At 44.7% G+C, this 21,562-nt stretch overlaps 1 protein-coding gene across 6 annotated transcripts in view; it reads right to left on the bottom strand.

Moving 5' to 3' along the window:
• The window catches only part of EEF2K (eukaryotic elongation factor 2 kinase), a 192,893-nt gene that overhangs the window by 18,856 nt on the left and 152,475 nt on the right, over window positions 1-21,562 (bottom strand). For all 6 annotated transcript variants that reach the window (XM_078665123.1, XM_078665122.1, XM_078665124.1 and 3 more), the window contains 4 exons: window positions 18,328-18,462; window positions 17,411-17,599; window positions 5,402-5,526; window positions 2,140-2,318 (listed from right to left, as the gene is read on the bottom strand). In XM_078665123.1, coding sequence (XP_078521249.1) covers window positions 2,140-2,318; window positions 5,402-5,526; window positions 17,411-17,599; window positions 18,328-18,462 — 628 coding nt within the window. The remainder of the gene's footprint in view (window positions 1-2,139; window positions 2,319-5,401; window positions 5,527-17,410; window positions 17,600-18,327; window positions 18,463-21,562) is intronic.

Genomic DNA, 21,562 nt, shown 5'->3' with positions numbered 1-21,562 from the left:
CAACTATCCATACAACAAAGCAGAAAAAACGGTGGACCACAATTCCTGCACCTCTATACCAGTTTAGCCATTCAGTATTATTCCCAAGCACTGTCCCAGCCAACAGCCGTCTTGTGATGCCACTGTGCTCCAGATCCTTAGTACAAATAGATGAAAGGCGTGTGCAGGTTTCAAGAAGTCCAAGAGTAAATAGTGACATTTCCAAGGTTCAAAACAGAGTTCAGCCAACGCGTTTCGTTGGCACAAGTTTTTGGGGTGGCAGCCCTCCTTATTTGCAGCTGTCGCTGGGGACTCGCCAGTAACCGCCCGCCCCCCCAACCGACCCCTGCTCTTAAATTCAGCCGTGATAGGCAGCAAATGCAGGGACGCCACAGAGGCAAATGGTCTAGTTAAGCCACTGGAGAAACAATTTACCTACACCCACATTTATTTTGGGGTAGTACCTACCCATTCTAACCCTGTTAATGCACGCACTTCTGCTCTCGAGAGGATTACATTTGCATGTCTCCAGGGTTGGAAACTACCTGCATGTTTTGGAGAACACCTACAAATGTACAAGTTTGTGGTTGTTTATCTACTGCTACTGGTGTACCTACACAAGCACACCTTCAGACCATGGTTACAGAAGTTTCACAATAGTAAATGTGCTTTGCATGTGGAAACCTTTCAGTTAATTGTTTTGTAAGGCTTTGTGATTGTAACAATACACACACACCTGTCCCATTCACCCCAGAATATACACAGATCATTGTAGTCCTTTTGTTTACATTGATGGAACAAATAATTAAAGCAAAAATTGTTGAGCAATTAGTAAATTTACCGCTGCAGAATAGTGTTCCAGGTTGTTAGAAAAAGACTACAGGCCCCATCTTTGCTGACGGTTGTGTGGCAGAACTCTTTAAACATCCTGCGTCCACAGCACAACACTTCACAATCATTTGTGGTATCCACTAAATTGGAGCAACTTTCGTATTTACAGATCCTCCATAATAACAGATGTTCTACTGGAGGCTCCTGTTTGCGCTTAGACCATAGACATGCCATGGTTCTTTTTGTTTCATCCAAATTGATGAAAGACCTCGAGCCGCACATACTAAACAACTCTTATCATTGCAACACACATACAACTAGACAAACACCAGTGGCGGCTCCTGCGCTATGGCGGAGGAGCGTCGACCTACTGCTTTCAAGCAGTGCGAGAAGAGGAAACATAACATGAAAATAACTTTAAATTATCATCATGTTATGTTTCCTTTGCGGGTGGGAGGGTGGGCGGGGTTGCTCTGCTCACGGAGCAGGGCAAGGGCGGTGTGGTTTGCCCACTCAAGTGAACAATGACTGTTTGGTCGGCACTTTCGTGCCGCCCAAACCGGTCATACGCACTTGTCCCTTCTCCATGCGGGCAGCATTACAGCTTGCATGGAGAACATGCCCACCCCTACAGCCCCTGTCTTGAGTACTGTGTCACGGCGCTCAGACCAATCACAATGCTCCATTGGAGCGTTGTGTTTGGCTTAGGGGTGGGAGCCTGGCTGCCTGTTTCCTGTTCGTGGAAGCGGACTCAGGAGAGAAGGAGTATAGTTGTGGGACCTGGCCTGAAGGTAGTTTAAAAAAAAAAATGTATTTCCAACCCTTCCCCCAACCCCGCACAACACCCCGCGACCCCCTTTCCTGCGGCCCTCCTAGCGACCCCCACACCAGCGAGCCATGCCGGCGGCCCCTGATAAACACAAAAGCTTCACACTCCTAATGATCCAATTGACACAATCACACAACAAACTCCTCTGTCTGTGAGGGGATCTCCATGGCTGGGTTGTGCAGGTACGCAAACTCCAAAGGCGCTGCTAGGCCACACAAATGGCAAAACAGTACTAGACAAATCTCTGTAACAAAACTTTATGTTTGACATTGGTTATCAGGTCCATTCAGAAGCCAGATAAGCGCACCAAATGTTATTATTGATAATACAATCAACCTTCTTCCCGTTATATTCTCTACAACTTTAGATGCATCTGTGGGGCCTTGTTGTCGCTTTAACATTTTGCCAAATGTAGAGAAGCACATAGAATTGCTCTTGGTTAAAATATACCAATTTTGATTTGAAGAGGAAATCAGGGGCGTAAGAAATGCACACTTTACCTGATCTCTGGGGGTCCTTTTCTAGATTGAAGCCTCCAGCCATTAACATCTCTGCTTCACGAGACAACAGGAGGTACTTAGGTTCGTCCTGAGTGCCATCATATTCTCCCCCTTCGTCGTAATCCGTCATATTGAGGGCAGAGTCGTACCAATAAATGGCCTCCTTCCAGTCCTGTACTCTGAAAAAGATTTACACCAAACTCTTACAGCAGGAATTCTTAGAGTCAAAGCTGCCAATGTTTTTCAGTTCAGTTCAAGTTATGAAATTGTTAAATTAGCTTCTACCCGAGTAAAAGTTTTTGAGTTTAAACGTAGAAAGCGCAGGAACAATCGGTAATCATTTTCTCTTCAAAGACCCTGCAAAAATGCCTGAGTTTTGTTACTATGTTGCCATGTCTATATTCTCAAGTTTATTCCCATAACAAGTGAATGAGGGTTTTAGAAAGCAGAGTAGAGAAAACTGCTAAAAGCAAGCTTGGTAAGGTAAACTGCAGATCACCTCTTGCACGCCAGCTCTAGACGTGCACTTTCAATGGCGTGGTACCGGTTTATCTTAATAAGTTCCTGCTGCTAGGCAGCACATAAAAGGGACACAAACCTGCTAGCTATTCTCCAATATTTATAAATCCCTCTTCTATCCTAAAGGCTAAATTATATGTTTTGTTAAAAAATAAAATACTGATAGATCGCACTGGCAGACATGGATGGCACTGCATAAATATATAAGCACCAAAAACAATGTTTCGCCAAGGACTTATCGGTGGAAGAATTAACATTTTAAATGCAGATCTATCACTAGAAATAGTAAACAGCAAACAATTAACATGCATTCAGTACAGCAGTTCAATTACTGTAAGCTCTAAATGCCAAAAGAGAGCTAACCTAAATTAATCTACGCATATATTTAATGAAAGACAAAAATTGCAAAGGGTATAGAGAGATAATCAGCCAAACAAAAAACATGCTTGTAGTTCCAAGTGATCACACTAACAAGAAAAGGACTAAGTGCATGTATACAGAAGGAAACAACAAACTGCTGCAGTCAAATACAAGAGACTGGATCAATTGGTCAAAGATGATTCACAGCTATGTACACTAATGAGTCCAAAAGAACCTAGTCTGTTTGCTGCAGTGTGAATTACGTTTTACCCTGAGTAATTGCTTTCAAGGTCATCATCAGGAAGATAACAATGTTGGAAACATTACTTGGTGGACTAAGCTCTCGAGAAAAGCCAAAAAGGCAGGTTCAATTACAGCGTACTAAGAGACTTAGGTTAGAGACAAGTATTCATGGCGGTTGGCGGGCAATGTTGGGAGGTGTTCAAAACGATTCAGAATGCTATGTGTAGCTTCTTGGGGCTGAATGCACGTCCGCAAAGAAGGGGAGATGCGCCTTCCAGAGCAGTGGCATATGCCACATAGGGGCAGCAGTACAACCATCAACATCCTGTATGTTGGATAATGAATTCTGTATCAATTATATGTTTAAAAAATGTATCTATACCAATAACTAATGAAGTGACATTTTTCAGATGTGAACAGTGCCTTTCTCGTACCATCCTGGGATTCTTTTTAACTGCAACTCAGGATGTCGCCAGGCCCTGTGTACTTGGTCTAACCAACTGTCAGGCAGGCTCCAGGTCCTTTCACTGAGACCCACTGATTTTTCTCTCCAACCTCACTCTATACAACAACTCAAATATTGATGGGTTTTCTGTCTGAATCTTTGCTGAGGACCTTTTGCCTTGAAGATCTAGCCAATGCCAACTAACACCCTCAAATCAAGACATCTGAGGAACTGATTGTTCCTGCGTGGAAGACTTCAAATAAGATTTTCCTCCTAAATTCTCTGCAAACATAGGAAGGTCTGAAGAGGAAGCCACATTCTCTAGGATAACAAAACCTTTCTGTATCCATATGTTAAATGAATGTTGCTCTACTGTCATAGATCTGATGGCGTTCCGACAGCTGCCACAGGAAATAGGGAATCGGTTCTAACTTCCTACCCCTGTGTCCTCTATCAGCTGTTTCCTTATTTTTAGCATTTCCTCTGCACCAGTGTTCAACTGTTTCTCTTTCCCCAATTTCCATCCCAATCTTTTATTACTTATTTCTTACACTGCGTATTGTCTCTAACTGTTTTACATTTCCAGTGCTCCTTGTTCCTTCATTCCCCTTTGCCTGTGTATTCTTCTTGTTTTTCATTATTCCGCTCCTACTTTTTCATTAAAAAAAATGCATGTTCATTGGCAAGACACTTGGTACGATAGCACAAATAATTTGCCACATTCAAACAAAAGAGACAAAAGAAAACAGGCAATGACTGCAGGCTGCCTTTAATGTCGGTTCACCCTATACAAGCAAGTGTCATACTAAGGTTGTAGATTACCTGCCAAAGAGAATCAACATATCTGGAGGCAATACTTGTGTGAGACAAGATTATACTCTGTATTGTATGCAGTACTTGCCTGAAACAAATGTACCCGTGTGAACCAGGGATGTAATCTGTATCATTTATGGATATACCTGACCACAGCATCACACACGTTGCACTCACAGAACTCCAAAGACAAAGTTATACTCCAGTGGTATATCCTACTACTTCAACACAACTATCATTCCAATCAACAAGAGAACACGCTGGATAGTCCTTTTTTGCACCATACAAAAGACAGAAATCGGGTCATAAGGTTGCTAAAGTAATGCTCTTAAACAGTACCATCCACAACATGCACAATGCTCACTGACGCCACACAAAATATTAGTATGTAGCACCCCCATGTGAACAACACACCTCAGCATCTTAGCCATAAATCACATTCCTCACACACACTTAACAATCACAATTATAGCAGAAGACAACAAAGACTCCACTTGCACCCTCATCTGTAGAGCACAGCACCAAAGATATTAAGTTTGGCACCTTAACAACACAACCCGGTGGGAAACACGCAACCATTCACCCAGAAGAAGCCACAGAAATCTTATGGCCTACTACGTCCTACTAAAACAATAAGACCAAAACCAGCTGGAACTACCATCAAGCATGATAAAGAATATAGAAATTGGAGTCAAAGATACCCGACCAGTGAATGTGAAAGCCTAGAAACATGCTGAATGATACAATTCCAAAGTATGACTTATAGTAGAACTGCACTATGAAATACACACAATGTGCATCATCTGTCTGAACCAAGGATATAACCAGTATCAAATGCAATACTTGTCTGAACCAAGGTTACAACCTTATGATATACAGTACCTGTCTGCGCCAAGGTAATACCCTGTATCATAGGCTCGCGCTACATGAATCATGGAGGGCCGGTCCCCTGCTTCAGCAGCCATCAGTAGATAATTGAACCCATTGATGCCATTTTCTTTAGTATCCTGTGTAAACAGAAGCAGAAATTTCAGAGGGATTTGATTAGTCTTAAATATAATGCAGATACAAAGACATGGTCAGGGCTATGTTGTAGTCTAGTATAATCAGTTTTTATATCAGGGACAGCATGCCCGTTCTTATATACTGATGCAATATTTACTGGTTGCTCCAACTCCCCTCCATGGAGACTACGGTCTGTTATCTCTGAAGAATAAGCAGTATGTTTTAAGGGTATGAAGATAGAAGGAAAACAACATGCAGTGTTATCTGTCCAAGGGTACTCCATGTCTTGGGAGTAGGTATAAAAGGAAACCTATAACAGGTCCAAGCCTTCTTGGTGGATGGAAACTAGTAACTGAGAGCTACTGCCAGTAAGTGCCCAAATAACATTCAGAGTTGGTAACTGACAATTAAATTGGCTTGGGCCCAAACTGCTATAAAAAAGTATGGACAATCATGCTACAAAAAAGTAGTGACAATCAGTTTTAGCAAAAAACCCTATACCTAAAACATTTTTTTGCATAGTCAAAGGTGGTATTATAAAGTGCCAAGAGTCTTGGGGCGTTCAGTTTAATGGTTATGAGGGATTCGCCCAACTGAGCTCGAGTCAAATGCCTTGCTCTGGCTATGTGCAGGGTACTCTTGGAGACTCGAGCCCAAACGAGCCAAGCTCACATGCGGCTTCTGCCACCGACACTAATCGCAGGCGCCAAGAATTAAAGACAAGGCCTTTCACATAAGCAGGCAGAGAGAAACAAACGCCTATGTAGTGGCTGGATCCAACTAAGTAAACCCAGAACATTTCGGATCAAGCCGTTTTCTAGGCTTAACCAAATTGTGGGATTCTAGTAGGCGAGTTATTCCTCGGAGCTTCCTTTTTCTTCACTAACACATATGGGAGAAGCTTCAGATACATGCGTTCAAGAATGTGGTCTGTGCCAAAGCCTCTGGCACTGAAGATAAACTATGACGCTGCACCATGTACAACAAGAATCTAGGTCAAATAAAGGATGCGTTGAATAACAATGTTTATTGTTACCAAGTCAATGGTACTCATTTTATTGACCTCAGAAGGATGAAAGGCTGAGAAGACCCGCCAGGATTTGAACTCCTGACCATGAGATCGAACACAGCGGGTGCATTAGTCCACTTAGCCACCAGACCCGCATCTGACTGACGGTACTTCTAAAGCGCTCTTATGCCGAGGCGCCTTGGCGCAGGGTAGAAAAATCGAGGAGCGTCGCAGTTCACTCTTGGTATTTCTGGGATGGGGGGAGGGGTATGTTTTTTTTTTAAACTATTACTTTGTAATGAATACCTTCAATGCAGCGAGGGATATAACTTGATGTGAAAACAATATTAGTGCTTAATTTGTATAAAGATGATGGCAGCCCACAATACTTCTGAGAAGCCCGTGGCTCGCTGATTAAATATCCACCTGCCGAAAGTAAGGATGCGTTTTCGGTGCCTCTTTAGTCCACTATCAGCACTCCCTGACCCCTTAGCTCACTCTTCCTGGTTCAGACTGTCTCCCTTTTGAAGTTTATTCCGCATTTATCACCCCCCTTTCTTTCTCCTTTGGTATGCACCCCCCCCCCTGTTCGGCATAAATATGAGATGAGGAAAAATAAGTGGCGGTCACAAAATGAGGGGGAGCCCCATCAGCAACCAACAGCTCAAATGAAGCACTGACCACATGTCAAATCAATCCACTTAAAGAATGAAGAGGCCATCATATGTAACATGATATGTGTTGTATGATTTACAGAACCAACTATTTTTCAAGGCTCGGCTCATGTACAGGATTTTAGAGTCGAGCCAGGCCATTGGCTCGGTTCTCCCTGTTCATTTTTTTGGGAGATCGCCCACCTCATGTGAAAGTAAAGTTGTGGCAGAGCTCACAGGGCGGGAGTAAAGTGCCAGTGAAGATTCCATGGGGTGAATACTTTCTCGAAGCCGGAGGCAGCTGCAAGGATACAGCGCGAGCAAGTCCTCTGCCCAGAGGCTGGCAGAAGAGTTAAAGTTACAGCTTATTATGAGAGTGTGCGTTAAAACTGAAATACAAAAGTGGGACATTTGGAAGGTAAAAATGCAAAAGCACGATCGAAAGAAATATCTGTACAGGAGAAACTACTCACACGTGGTGCAGGCAGCTTCAGACCTCGGGGAATGCACCACTGCAAGTTTGTAAGTGTGGGATCCTAAGTGCTCTCATAAAGCGCCATGAAACAACCCTTTCTGACCCCTGCCGAAATGGCACTCAATCTACTTTCCACACCGGTTCCTCCCCACTGAGATTGATCATGAGCTGACCTGACGCAGCACCTCATTTCCCTTACATCAACCTTTGATCTCCTCTTGTCTGGATTTCTTGATGTACTCTATGCTATATTCAGCACTTTTTGCAAAATTTTGACCATTGTCCTGATGATGACCTGAAATCATTCAGGGTGAAACGCTGTCGACTCCCCTGCATAGAACTCTGGCACTGCTGCGGTCAATTTATTCATTGTTAAATACCTACAATTTATATAACTATTTTTGTATTGTTGACAATATTTTTACCTTCATAGTACTTTCGCCGTTCACGCTGTTTTTCACCCTTGTGTCACTGCGCCATTCACTAGCACGCCCAGTGCTCACTCGACTGTTATGGTCACTTGTACTTTGCTTTGTACTGTAGTGCTGTTATAACTGCTTACAAATACATTTTTCTTCAGAACCCCTACCCCTTTGTGGTCTCCCTTTCTTCTTCCCCCTCCCTATGTGATTTATATCACTATATTTAAATTGTTCTGTTCTAATGATTTCCAGGTGAGACATTGTTGTTTGTTCCATGAATAACACTGCATGGTAATATTTGTAAGTCACCGCTTCAGCAGGCTTTACAGCCCTAAGGCAGGGTACTGCATATTACATGTGAAGGCATACCTGCATGAGCAGGTATGCCCCTATTCTGGTTAGTCCTATTGCTGGCAGTACAAGTGACCAGGGAAGCCATTTTAAAACATGTGCTGGACACTGGTGAAAACGAGCTCCCCAGCTACATGAAGACTTCAATGGAAATAGGGATGTTTGGTATCAAACATCTTGTATTGATGAACCCACACTGATGCCAGTGTTGGACTTGCCAATACATGCACCCAGGTGGCACCTTAGAGGAGCCCCCTGAAAACCTACCAGTCTCTGGTGTCCTTGCTCACTGGTTTCTGCCAGTCAGCTCCCCCCCACCCAAAACGCTGTTCTGACCTCCTAGGGTGAGAGCCTTTCACTCTCAGGAGACCCAGAACAAAAGCCTGTCCGAGAAGAGGGCGTCACACCCCCTCCCACAGGATGACCTGCTGATTAATCTTCCTAGGCAAGGAAGCTTTAAAGATCTGCCACCTTTGATATGAGAATCTGGCTCCCCTCACATGAGAGGTAATTGACCCCCCTTGCTCAGAGCCCCCTCAGCAGCTGGACAGGCGTGAAAATTAGCTAGTCAGGCGGGGGCTCCAACCCTCAGGCTAATACCACACCTAAGGTGGGCCAAACTGAGGTGGACACAATTTTTCAGAAGTAGCCATCTTTATGATGGCATACATAGGAGTTCTGGATCAGGGTTATGCCCACTTCCAATAGGAAGTGGTTATATAGGGGGCGTAGTGACCTCAAGGGTCAGTAGCCCATTGGCTACTCCCTACACTTCGCAAACACCCCTAAATTCAGTATTTAGGGGAGACCCTGGTACCAGAAGAGCAGATCCTGATGACCTAAGAAGATAGAGGACACCGAAGAGCAGCAAAAGTAGATAGGAGAGAAGAAGCAGCTGACCTGGTACCAACCTTGCCAGCCGGTCTGCATCCCTCATTTAAAATTGCACCAACGTCGACTCGTCCTGCAGCTGTTGACTCCAGAAACCTGGGAGGACTACCTGCCTTCAACAAGCATTTACAATGCAACGGTCTCGCCTTTGCCAAAGTTAGAGCTATTGGCATTGTAAATGACAACATTTTTATTTATGTGTTGGTTTTGAAAACAGATAAATAAATGGCATTGTCATTTACAATGTCAATAGCCATACAACTTGTAATTACATTACACACACAGAGGGTCACACGCACACATACAATCTTACTACCACACACAATTTCTCTCTCACACACAGTCTTCTCTCTCCCACACAATCTGTCTGTTTCTATCGTGCACACACACTTACAATCTCACACAAACGCTCACACAATCTCTCGACCACACACACAATTATCACTTTCTCACATACACACTCGCATACAATCTTTCTGACGCAAACACTTGCAATTATTTCCACACACACAAATGATCTCTCTCACGCACACATAATCTGTCTATCTTTTACACACACAATCCCTCTCACAATCTGCCCCCCTCTCTCATACACACACACACACACACGCAGTACGGAGGTGACAATCAGATGCACCCCTGAGAAGCCTGCCTCAGGAGATAGGCGTCCGTGGAGACACAACCAGGATGACACAAGCACACACTCTCTCAGGAGCCGTCACGGGTGGAGCGAGCCTATCGGCACCAGCTGCGCGTCACCAGAGAGGCCTTAATTCGGGGTTATTCACACATTCACGGAAAGGTGAAATGAGGAGCGGGGGTGCAGACTGCAGGCACGAGCAGAAATGTGCACAAACGCGTCTGCACGTATATGATTACACACTGAACATACGTGTGTGTGTGTAAATAATATCCAATGTATAGCTATATTAAACTGCCTCACTACAACCACATATAAATGTTATTATATACATATCTATATGAGCATAGATTATGCAGCCCCATATCACGGAAATAAACGCCCCCTTCATCGCCGTTCCTGCCCGGATCTCACTGTCCTCAAGAGCAGGTTCAAGCCTCGGTTGTTTTAAATGTCTATGCTTCTCAAAAGTAGCGACCAGATGCCCCACCTGGGCATTATAGAGTAGGGATCAGATTTAGATAAAATAAAGTCTTAAAAAAACAAACGCGTGCCTTTCATTGCTATCCATGTAGACTCCAAACGGACTGTCATGAAAAAACACATTAGGTACAAGCTGACCAGGCAATCCGAGCAGAGTGAAGCTGAACTGCCCGTAAACTGCTGAGCTGCCGGTAAATTATTATAATGCAGCTACAATCTATTGCCGGAACCTTCAGAAGACTAGAATATCATAAGCAGCGGCTGCGTTTTACTATCATATGGCACCTTACCTAATTGAAAACACTGCCCCATCTTTAAAAAAGTACACTTACAAGCCAGCGCTGTCAGAAGAATATTAAATCACAGCCATCAACGAAATCAAGTAATAGCCGCTCTAATGACTTACCACCGCTGAACCGTAATTACAATGTTTTCCATTGTTTACCAGCTCCGACAGCGGAAGCGAAACCTTCCTTGGGGCGGGACTTCGGTCTTTGGAAGCCCGCGCACGCGCCCACGGAGAAGCAGTGCTGGTGACGCGGGGCTCATGCCCGAGGGAGAGCCCCGCGGAGGCTGCAAGACTTTCGAATGACGGTAAGTGGGGGGGCGCTTGCATGTATGGAGGGGGCGGCACTTGCATGCATGCGGCGGGCGGGGGCGGCACTTGCATGTATACGGCGGGGGGCGCTTCTATGTATGCGGCGGCGGCCAGGGGGAGGGGGGCCCGCTTCTATGTTTGCGGCGGGGGGAGGGGTGGGGGGCCCTTCTATGTATGCGGCGGCGGGGGTAGGGGTCCTTCTATGTATGCGGCGGCGGGGGGAGGGGTGGGGGGCCCTTCTATGTATGTGGCGGCAGGGGAGGTGGGGGGGGCTTCTATGTATGCGGCGGCGGCGGGGGCCTTCTATGTATGCGGCGGGGGGGGGGGCGCTTCTATGTATGCAGCGTCGGCGGGGGGGGGAGGGGAGGGGAGGGGGGCCCCTGTATGTGTGTAGGTGCGTTCCTGTGTGTGTGTGCCTTCCTGCCTGCATGTGTGTGTTCAGTGTGGCTTTCCTTGCGCATGGGATTATGAGGCACGGCGACGTGCGCGCTCACGAGGTAAAATCTCCGGCAGGAGAAGCTCGTGATAGTCTGCTGTCCACATTCCCCTAAAAGTGATTGCATAAGTTGTCTCGCCCTAGACAGCAAAAAGCTTCGCTTTTTGCTTTCGTCTAGGCGAGACCTAAAAAGACTCAAGTCCTCGGGTGAACGATGGACCTATTTTAAAGAAACTAAAAAAAAAAAGACTCTGAGACTGCCAAAACCCAACAGCTGAAGTCACCACTGCATCCGTCGCCTTTGGCCCGAGTTGAAGTGCGCCACCGACGTCAACAAGGTCCCCCAGCCCTCCAGTCCATTGTGGTTTCACCCCTCCTGAGCTCCCTGACATCACCCGCAGTCTCTGCACACAGGTCCCCTCAACCGTGACTGCTGTAATATAGAAAAACCCAAAGCCTAAGGACACCCTTGCACCCGTAGCTCTGGACCTTGCAGAAGAGGACCAAAGGTGTCCCTCATCCAGAGCATCGCAAGGCCTGAGCCCACCTGCTGGTTCAGCCAGTTGTTAAGAGACCTGAGAGACCAGACTTTCTTTGGAACGAGAAAGTACAGGGGGTAGACCCCTTTGCTGTGATGGTCTAGCGGCACAAACTATATGACCCCTTTCAGTAGGAGCACATGTACTTTCTTTTGTAGGATGTGCTGATGTTCTGTGTTGAGGGGGTGTTTGTGGGGGATGTTTGGTGGTGTAGCAGAGAGTTCCAGGCAGTAACCCTACTATAAAATGGAAATGACCAATTGAACAGAGTTGATCGTTTGCCAACATGTGAGGAGCCCCTTCAGTCGTCTCTCTCAACAGGTGTTGTGTGTTCAGGGGGAAAGAAGAGAGTCACTGTGTGGTGGGCGTGGCTCCCTTTGCTGCACCAACTCTGCCCCAGCCTCTGGAATTGTTCCCTCTATAAACACACCTGGAGTAACCATGGGAGGGTTGCTGAAGCTGCTGTTGCCTCTGATAGGAGATGGAAGCCTCTGGAGAGCTGGCTGTGGTTCCGCCCCAAACTGGGACCTATGAAAGGACCCACATGGTGATGGGGATGAAAAGTCCTCATTGCCATAGCTGTGTCTGTATCCTTCTTGAGTTTCTCCAGCATCTAATAAACCTGAGGTCCAGAAAGGTGTTCCCCATCAAAGGGCATGTTGATTAGATGCTGCTGGACTTCGGCTTAATGTTGGCGACATGGAGCTAGGCATGAAAGCAAATAAGGATGCTCAAATTAATACCTCCGGCAGCTGTGTCAGCAGTATCCGGGGCACACGAATATGGTGCTGGAAATGGTCGGACCCTCTCCGACTAACTCTTGTGCTCTCAGTCTATACTGATTTGGGAGGTGTTGGATCAAGTACCCAACCTCATCCTACTGGGTCCTGTCATAACTGCAGAGTAAGCCAAGCGAGCTGGTTATGCACCAGCGGGTGGCGGTATGAGTGGATACCTGTTTCCCCACTGCATCGATCTTTTCACTCTACTGGTCTGGAGGCAGGGCATCACCAGTAGCCAGGGCATTAGCTCGCTTATGTGCAGTATGCACAACCAATGATTCTAGTTTGAGCTGTCCTCATATGTAAGGTAGGCCCGAGGAGGGGCTCATACTTTTTGTCCACCCTCACAGTGACCACTCTGACTTTTACAACGTCCTTAAAGGTGTCCTGGTCTTTTACATGACCTTGAGCATCAGCAGATATTGAATAGAACACTGAGTGTTGGAACGCATTGCTAAGAAAGGAAGCTATCCTCCTCAGGAATAGTGTGGAGATCTGTCTTGTGAAAGGAGGCTGCCATGTGAATAACAATATGGTAAGACGTGGTGTCATCTGGGGTGGAGGGCTTCATTGGGTACAAGTCTGGATAAGTGGTATGCGAGGGAACTACGCCATAATCATCTCTCGGATCATCCTGTGGCTCAGGGTCGTATGGTCCATCGTAAGGGTCCAGAGAATGTAGAAGACTACCCTCTCCATAGCACGAGTGTGGGGAACCATCTGGTTAAGCTGCCCTATGTGGTGGTGGTGGAGGAGGAGGACAACAAAACAGTGAAGGCAGTGGAGGTCCGGGAGGAAAAGGAGGTACAAGGGTGTGAGAGGGTAGAGGACCAGTGCCACTATCGTGAAGGTTCTTCAGTTTGGGAGGTGCTGGGCGCTCCAGAGCAAGCTGTTCCTTGAAAGTAAGCTTTGTTTTTCGAGGAAGAGTTTCCTGCTCCTTTGCCGGGGGCGCAGCAGAAATCTTGTCTGATGGAGGCTGGATAAACAGTCTGGTATGTTGATTGTCCAACACCTCTTGAAGATGCTGCAGAGTGGGTAGGCTATGTTCCTTGGAGTCTGCTGAAGAAGGAGCGGAGGACAGTCAACTGGACGTCAATGTCTGTTTTAGCTTCGAGGCAGATCTCTACACAGAGTGTGTTTGGGCTACGAACAGCACGTCAGCACCAGTACCAAGGATCTCAATGGCGTCAAGAGCTTGCGTGCTGAAGGTTAGGTTTTGGGTGCCTGTCTCAGTGCCGGGATGGACCGGAGTCTGCTCCAAAGCCTTATGGCGGTGCCGGCCATGGCTGGGAGGCAGTGGTAGGCATGAAGGCTGTTGAATGGGCTGTGGGTTCTACGCACAAAATCAAGAGGAGCGGTAGCAGAACTGTTGTCAAGATGGAACTGTACTCATGGTCAATGGCTTCTGGCGGTGGCCCTGCGGTGCTACTGGTCTTTGGTCCGGAGACTGAAGAAAAGCTCTGCTCTGGGCTGAAAGAAGCTGGTTGGTCGGCAGAAGGGGCAATGTCTGCTTCCCCTTCGACATCCTTGCCAAAGATGTGCTGGGGTGGAGAGGGGGTATCCTACTCCTGTTGCTGCACCATCTTGCGTCTAGCAAATCAATGATTGTGTCAGATCCTGAGCGTTTGTTTGGACAGAAACACGAGACAGGCAGGGCAGGAAGTCTCATCGTACTCCAGCGACAGGCAGAGGTTACAGACCGGATAGTGATCTGCTCCAGAGTAATTTGAGTGGCACTGTGGATTGTACTGAAAGGGAGTCCTTTGCATCATGGTTTGTGCATTCTCGAGGATGAAGGCCGATGAAAAGGGCACAGGAGGGGCAAGTCCCCGAGTGAAGCATCGAGGCATAGTCTCCTGCCAACGGGAGCGGAAGAACCGAAAGGCCTGGACGATGAGCACCACGAGGCGTCAACACGGAGGTTTAGCAATGCGCGTCTGAACCCAACGGTGGAAAAAAACAATCTAACAATGAAACCGATGCCCATGCGTATTACCAGTCATAAGAGGAGTTACCATACATCATGATCGAAAGGCTTCTTAGAAAAGAAAAACAAGTTGTATATGTCTGAGCCCAACACTAGGTGGCAGGAATATGCGGACCATGCATATCTAGAGCTACACATACCACAAATACATTTGTCACTGAGTAGAATCCCCTTCTATTACACCCCCAGCAATTCTGTGAGTGTTACATCCATTTTCCCGCCTCACAAACCTTTACATGTCCTACAGAAGAATTTTTGTCAGAGTGGAAATGAACTGCATACCTACAAACTTGGAAGATTGTAGGTGTTTCCCACCTTTCACATGTGTTTAAACCCTGTTATCGCCCATAACCTCCTTCCATTCGGGCAGGTTGACAACATTTAACCCCTTGGCTGCGGGGCACATTCCCCCGCTGTACTGGGGGGCGGGGGCGCGTAAAGCGCCCCGGTGCTCATGACGAGGTCAGCTCGTCATTTGCTACGGCGCTCCGGTGCTCCGTTCCCATGGAGCGTTCAGCACAGCAGGGGAATCAGCCCAGCGTGCTGAACGTTCCACGGAACGGGCAAGGTCATGATGAGCTCAGCTCGTCATGAGCACCGGAGCGCCATAGCTCATGACGAGCTGAGCGCGTCATGAGCACCCAAGGGGTTAAAATACTGTTGCAAGTGTAAGTGGGAGTCCCCAATGGGTACAGATAGCTTTTGGGCCCACAATAAATATATAACAAATATGTCATGAGCGTAGAGTGACAATACAAAATGATGGGGAAACGACTTGACACTACAACTTATCAAGTGTTTCGTATATCCTGTATATTGTCCAATTAACACTATGATAATAAGGTGAAATCCAAGCGACATAAGGGCATTTCATGTTTGAGGGAAAATCATGCTATGGTGTGCAGAATGCTGATTAGAGGTTTTATGTACTTGTAAGTTACAATTTCATTCTATCTGTAACAATCTTATTCTGTTTAGCATGATGACTTTATATTTTATAGAAATACTATGTATATATATTTGTATTATAATTTATTTTCTCTTGTAAGAGATATTTCATGCCAGTTGTAAGAAAAACATCATACTACTGTGAGAGCAGAATCATGGCTAATAAATGATAATTTCATAAAGAGTTAATGTAATATTTTCACTAAAAGTATATCTTGCAAGTATTATTATAACAGGTTTAAAAAGTTAATCTGGGTTTTAAAAATAGTTTTAGAAAGAAAACCAGGGGCCCCTTTAAGATGCTGTTCTTTAAAATTTATTTTGCATTTATCATAACTTTAGGCGTTTATCATAACTTTAGGCCTGTCTGTGTTTAATGCTAGGAAAAATGTATAGGGATTTGTTTAAATGCTTTACAGAGCGTTCAAAACCTATGTACAAAAGATATTTGGAACAAATATTCGGATCCACCATTAAGAATATGGGGCCAGATGTACGACCCTTTTTTGAACTCGCAAAAGGGAGATCGGCCAGTTTGCGACCGCAAATAGGGTAATGGCATGTACAAACGCTATTTTGCGAGTCACTGACTCACAAAATAGCGTTTGAGACTCTCGCTATTTGTGAGACACACTGCCGTGTACTAATGTTTTGCGACTGCATTTGCGGCCGCAAAACACTCGCAGTTCACCACCTACTTCAAGTAGGTCGTAAACCACTCGCAAACGGGAAGGAGTCTCCAGGGGACCCCTTCCCCTTTGTGAATGTGTTAGAAATTATTTTTTAAGAGGACCACTGCCTGCCCTTAAAAAATAAAACAGAAAAGTTTCATTTTTCTTTTTTAAATTCATCCCGTTTTCCTTTAAGGAAAACGGGCTGCATTTAAAAAGCAAGAACTGCTTTATTGAAATATAGTCCCAGACATGGTGGTCTGCTGACCCCAGCAGGCCACCATCCCTGGGAGTGCTATCCATTCCCAATGGGGTTGCAAATTGCGCTTGCCTCATGAATATTGATGAGGCATGCAATTTGTGACCTCATTGGGAATCACTAACAGTGTGACACTGTTGTACATTGCATTTTGCAAGTCGCAAATTGTGAGACGCAACGAGACACAACTTGCGAGTCGAAAAATGTCAGGATTGTCGTTCTGCCCCTGGGTCTTATTAAATTTAATTTATATTTTATGGGCTCCCAGGGGAGGGGGAAGGGGGCGTTTATGAGTAATTATCCTTTCCTTTCGTTATAAGTAGCACAAATGACTGACGGCGGCTGAATGGTGATGCTTTCACTAAGTGTTCTGTATCTCAACAATAAAAATAAATATGAACAAAAACAAATGTAATTAAAAAAATTATTTCAAATGCACAACTTGGTTTTAGATTGAGGGCGGATTCGAATGCAAATAAGAATATAGTGATAATGCAGGACAAACTCAAAAGTGGATTGGCTCTTAATTTTTGCATAATATAGGACTATAAACTAATGTTGAAGAAAATATAGTTTTGGATTGAACCGCAACCATAAGACAATTTTTTTTAAATGGACTTTAGTTAAGACTGCAACACATTTGTTGATAATGTTTTTGAAATGTAGAGTTGACTATGGATTTCCCTATCTGCTCCATCAGCCTGGAGTTAGGCGCTTGCATTTGCTCTGCAGTATGCTTTACCGGCACTGTGACTTCAGTCAGAATGTGATGTGGCAGCTGTGAGTACATGAGTCCTAGTCCAACTATCGCCTCCAGCTCTCCACAGTGGGCAGCATGCTCCAAGTGAAAAATAGCTGATGTCTGGTCCCATTCTCCATCCTTTTCACAGAAGCGTCCTGCCTCGTGGTAACGAACCATGGCGAGGTGAACCTGCAAGTCAGTTCCAACTGTTAAAAGATGCAATACTGAACAGCAAAAATAATACCCAACACACGCCCTCCAGAAACCATGCAGTTTTTAACCAATAAAATCCCTAAACGTATAGCTAGGCTTGCCTTTACGAACAGAGTAACAAAAGTGCCATTTGAAATGCTGAAATATATTCACATTTGGCAACTTCATAATTATATTTCCAACCTTTAGTGTGTATTCTCAAATGTTTCCAGGACAATCCTGGGTAGCATGACCATACGTTTACCAGAAACACTCGTGTGCATCCATTCATTCACACATAAAAGAACACCTGTAGACTTTTGCATTCGCAAATGTGATGCTTTCTGCTTATAAATTATTTTTGTTTCGCCAAGGGGATAATAATATTGGCTGTGAGTAAGCCATTCCCGAACACCTTTGCCAATTTTTGAGGCACTTTTATCCCAATACAAAATCTGAAAAGTGACTTAATACTACCTTTGGCTGCAAGAAATCTACAACCTTCTTCAGAGTTGAAAACAACCTGCGTAAAGTTTGTTACGTGTGAGTCTCAGAATCCCAGATTCCGTGAATCAGCGGAAAAGATGCTGGTCTCATAAATGCCTGCCTTTATGCATCTAATTTTCACTTAGACGCACAAATCCCTTTGAGAATTGGTCCTTTTAGTGATTAGAAAAGGCGGGAATTAATTCATGGATGAACAAATTGCAATTTTCTGCCATTACCTTCCCAAGAATGGATTTGCCAATCTTCTTTTCGAGCTCCAAGCCGTTGAGCCTCTGCACCTCCACTGCGACACAGGAAGGACGGTGGATGTGAACCCGCGAATCATGATAGTGATTCCATTTTTCCACAGAGATCTACCAGGGGCAGGAGAGAAACAATTTATTTTAAAATGGAAACCACTTGAGTGTGAACACATTTTTTTGCAGTTAAATACGGATGCAGCCAACAGGGACTTGAAGGTTTGTACACTTAAAACAGAGTCCTCCCACTACACATTCCTTAAAACCCAAACCAGCTTTCTCTTCCCTACCATTGGAAACAAAATAACGTTCTGCAACACTTTATCTGTCTATTTTTGTCACAATCCTACAAACTGCAGTGGCCATTCAAAAAAAGATCTGTGCTTGCAGTTCTGTTCATGCACGTAATAGTGTGTTTAACTAAAAGGGTCACAATCATCCAAACAAAGTGTTTAATCATCAGTGGCTAACAGCGAACTGAATTGGGGGCCCTCACAGGCAAACATACATGCGTCTGCTTGCACTTTACATGTAAGTAAACAGCTGAAAAACAGTACTGAATATGCATTTCAATGTTTAAAAATATTTCTCACTCGGTCCACGTCTCTATTTTCCATGCTTTAAAACGTAGAATGTGTTGTTTTTTTTTTTTTTACATATTTTGATGTTTAAGGGTAAAATAATTTTTTTTTAATACAGTATGCCACAATTCGTGTGCCTCTAACACAATGAGGTACAATGCAATGCATTTTAATACAACATAAATCTTTCACAGATCAATTATCAAGGATGATGTCCATTGTGATTTTATACTTTTAATTTAAAATATGATAATGTTCAGTTTACTGATATTGCTCTATCGTGCCAAATTTAGAAACATTACCGGGAAGTTGTTCCCACGTTTGCTAGCTACGCATTAATATTCTCTGGCCATCCAGCCTCCAAAATAAAAATACAGAGAGGCAGTAACATGTGTTTATGGCTAGAACTGATGCAGCTTGGCGTGCCTGTGCACCAAAAGTTTGTAAAAATAAAATATTATAATAAATTAAGACATTTTGTTGAAATTATAATTGTGTTTTGTTGTTGTAGGATCAGTTCTATGAGGCCTGTACACCATGAAAAATAATGAAATTATGAGGCTCATTAATTAGGATGATAATGCTCCGACATTTGCTGGTGTCCAATTTACTTAGAGACATTTTGCACCTTATCTAAGTAAGGCAGCACTTAAGTGGAAAGCTACTTTGAAATGTTCACGTTCCCACAAGTGAAATTTAAGCTCTCAAGAAAGCCCTAGTGAGGGAGAGTACATTCGGGACCTACTAAAGGCACAGCACTGAATGTCAGGCCTTTGAAACAGCTTCTGAGTTTCAAAACTATATCCCATGTTATTTGGTACTCTCAGAAAAAGTTGAATTTACAATAGGAATTTCTTATTCACAACATCAGGAAATGGACATCTTTTCATCCTTGAATTCCATGTCAGACACTGGAGTATCTGCTGGTGTAGCACAATTTCTACTGTATTTTACATATGTGTAGAAATGGGGTGGTAAAGTAAAATGTTACTTACCCCATATGCATCTATTCGTGGCATGTAGTGGCGTAGACACACATGTTGTGCATACTCCTACTATCTAGTAATGGGCTGGAAGTGTGGAACTTGTTTTTGTTCGAAGAAGTCTTTTCGAGTCACAAGGTGTGGTGACTCCATCTACTGGAAGCCATGTGCATGGGCATTGGCGAAGATGTCGATGGAGCATAACGATACTGAAAACATGACCATGCGAAGTAAGGCAAAAAGGATGACAGTATCTGCACTGATCCTCAGGCGGCCAGAGAAGATGGTGGGCACATTTGAATTTACAGGCACTACATGCCACAAACAGAAGCCTACAAGGCAAGTAACATTTTACATGTGTGGCATAAGTAGCTGTAGATACACATGCTGTGCAATGACTGTAAAGCAGTCCTCCCCAAAAGCGGTGGCTCAGCCTTGGGATGCTGCAGAAGATTGAAATAGTGTACGTAAGATAGCATGGCCAACTCTAGCTTGTTGCCTAGCCAGGACATTCACACAATAATGTTTTGTAGAAATGCGAGGAGCAAACCAAGTAGCTGCTTTACAGATGACAGCTAGTGGTATGTTTTTGAAAAAAGCCATAGAAGCCAGCCCTTTTGTTACGCCTGGAATGGGGTCTGGGAGGGACAGGTAGGGATCTTTTAGTTTTTTTTTGCAGAGTTTTATATAGCGCGAACTAGACCCAAACCGAATCAGGTTTCAGAGCGCTTTACATAGCACCAGTTACGTTACATGAGGACACACTTTAATTTTAGGCACGGAGAGATAAAGTGATTTGCCCAGAATCACAGGAGGTTTTTGGCGTCGTTACCGAGACTCGAACCCAGATCCCCAGGTCCGAGTTCGCCGCCTTAGCCGTTAGGCCAACTCCTCTCCCCAATTTAGCATAGCAAGTTTGAATACACTTGACGAGCCAACGAGCAATAACTGCTAAGGTTTTAGAACAGTCTAAATGCGGTTTAGAATAGGACACCAAGAGTTGTGTTTTAAGAAAAGATTTTGTCCTAGTCACATAATACATGAACGCTCTTTTGACATCCACGGTATGCAAGGTGCGTTCCACTACAGACTCTAGATGTGGAAAGAAAACTGGCAACTCAATTGTTTGATTGAGACGAAAACTGGAAACCACCTTAGGGAGAAATTTGGGGTTGCTTCTAAGTGCCACCCTATCTGGCTGCACTTAGAATAAAGGTCTTCTAAGGTGAGAGTGTGTACCTCACTGGCTCATCTAAGGGAAGTGATAGCTACTAAGACGGCCACCTTACATGAAAGAAAGTGAGGCGGGCAAGGAGTAAATGGTCTCTAAAGGAGCGCCTGTGAGCTTTATTAGGACGATGTTAAGATTCCACACCAGAGCAGGAGGTGCCGGGCGATATAACCCACTTAAGGCCTTCCGGTATTCTGAAAAGCAAAGTGTTCCGTCTAATCTGTAAGTAAGTAGCCACAGCAGCCAATTGGAACCGAATTGAGGTGTAGGCAAGGCCTGACTGTTGAAGGTAAAGGATGTAATAGAGGGTGTCTTGAACTGCTGGCGTGCGAGGATTGATATTTTTTGGAAGGCAATAGTGCACAAAAGGATTCCATTTTGCCACATAGCATGCACCAGTAGTAGGCCAACGTGCTTCA

Source organism: Lissotriton helveticus, chromosome 10 (assembly GCF_964261635.1).
Source record: "Lissotriton helveticus chromosome 10, aLisHel1.1, whole genome shotgun sequence".
Lineage (NCBI taxonomy): Eukaryota > Metazoa > Chordata > Amphibia > Caudata > Salamandridae > Lissotriton > Lissotriton helveticus.
The sequence above is the reverse complement of the archived record's forward strand: the minus strand, read 5'-3'. Positions and strand labels throughout refer to the sequence as shown.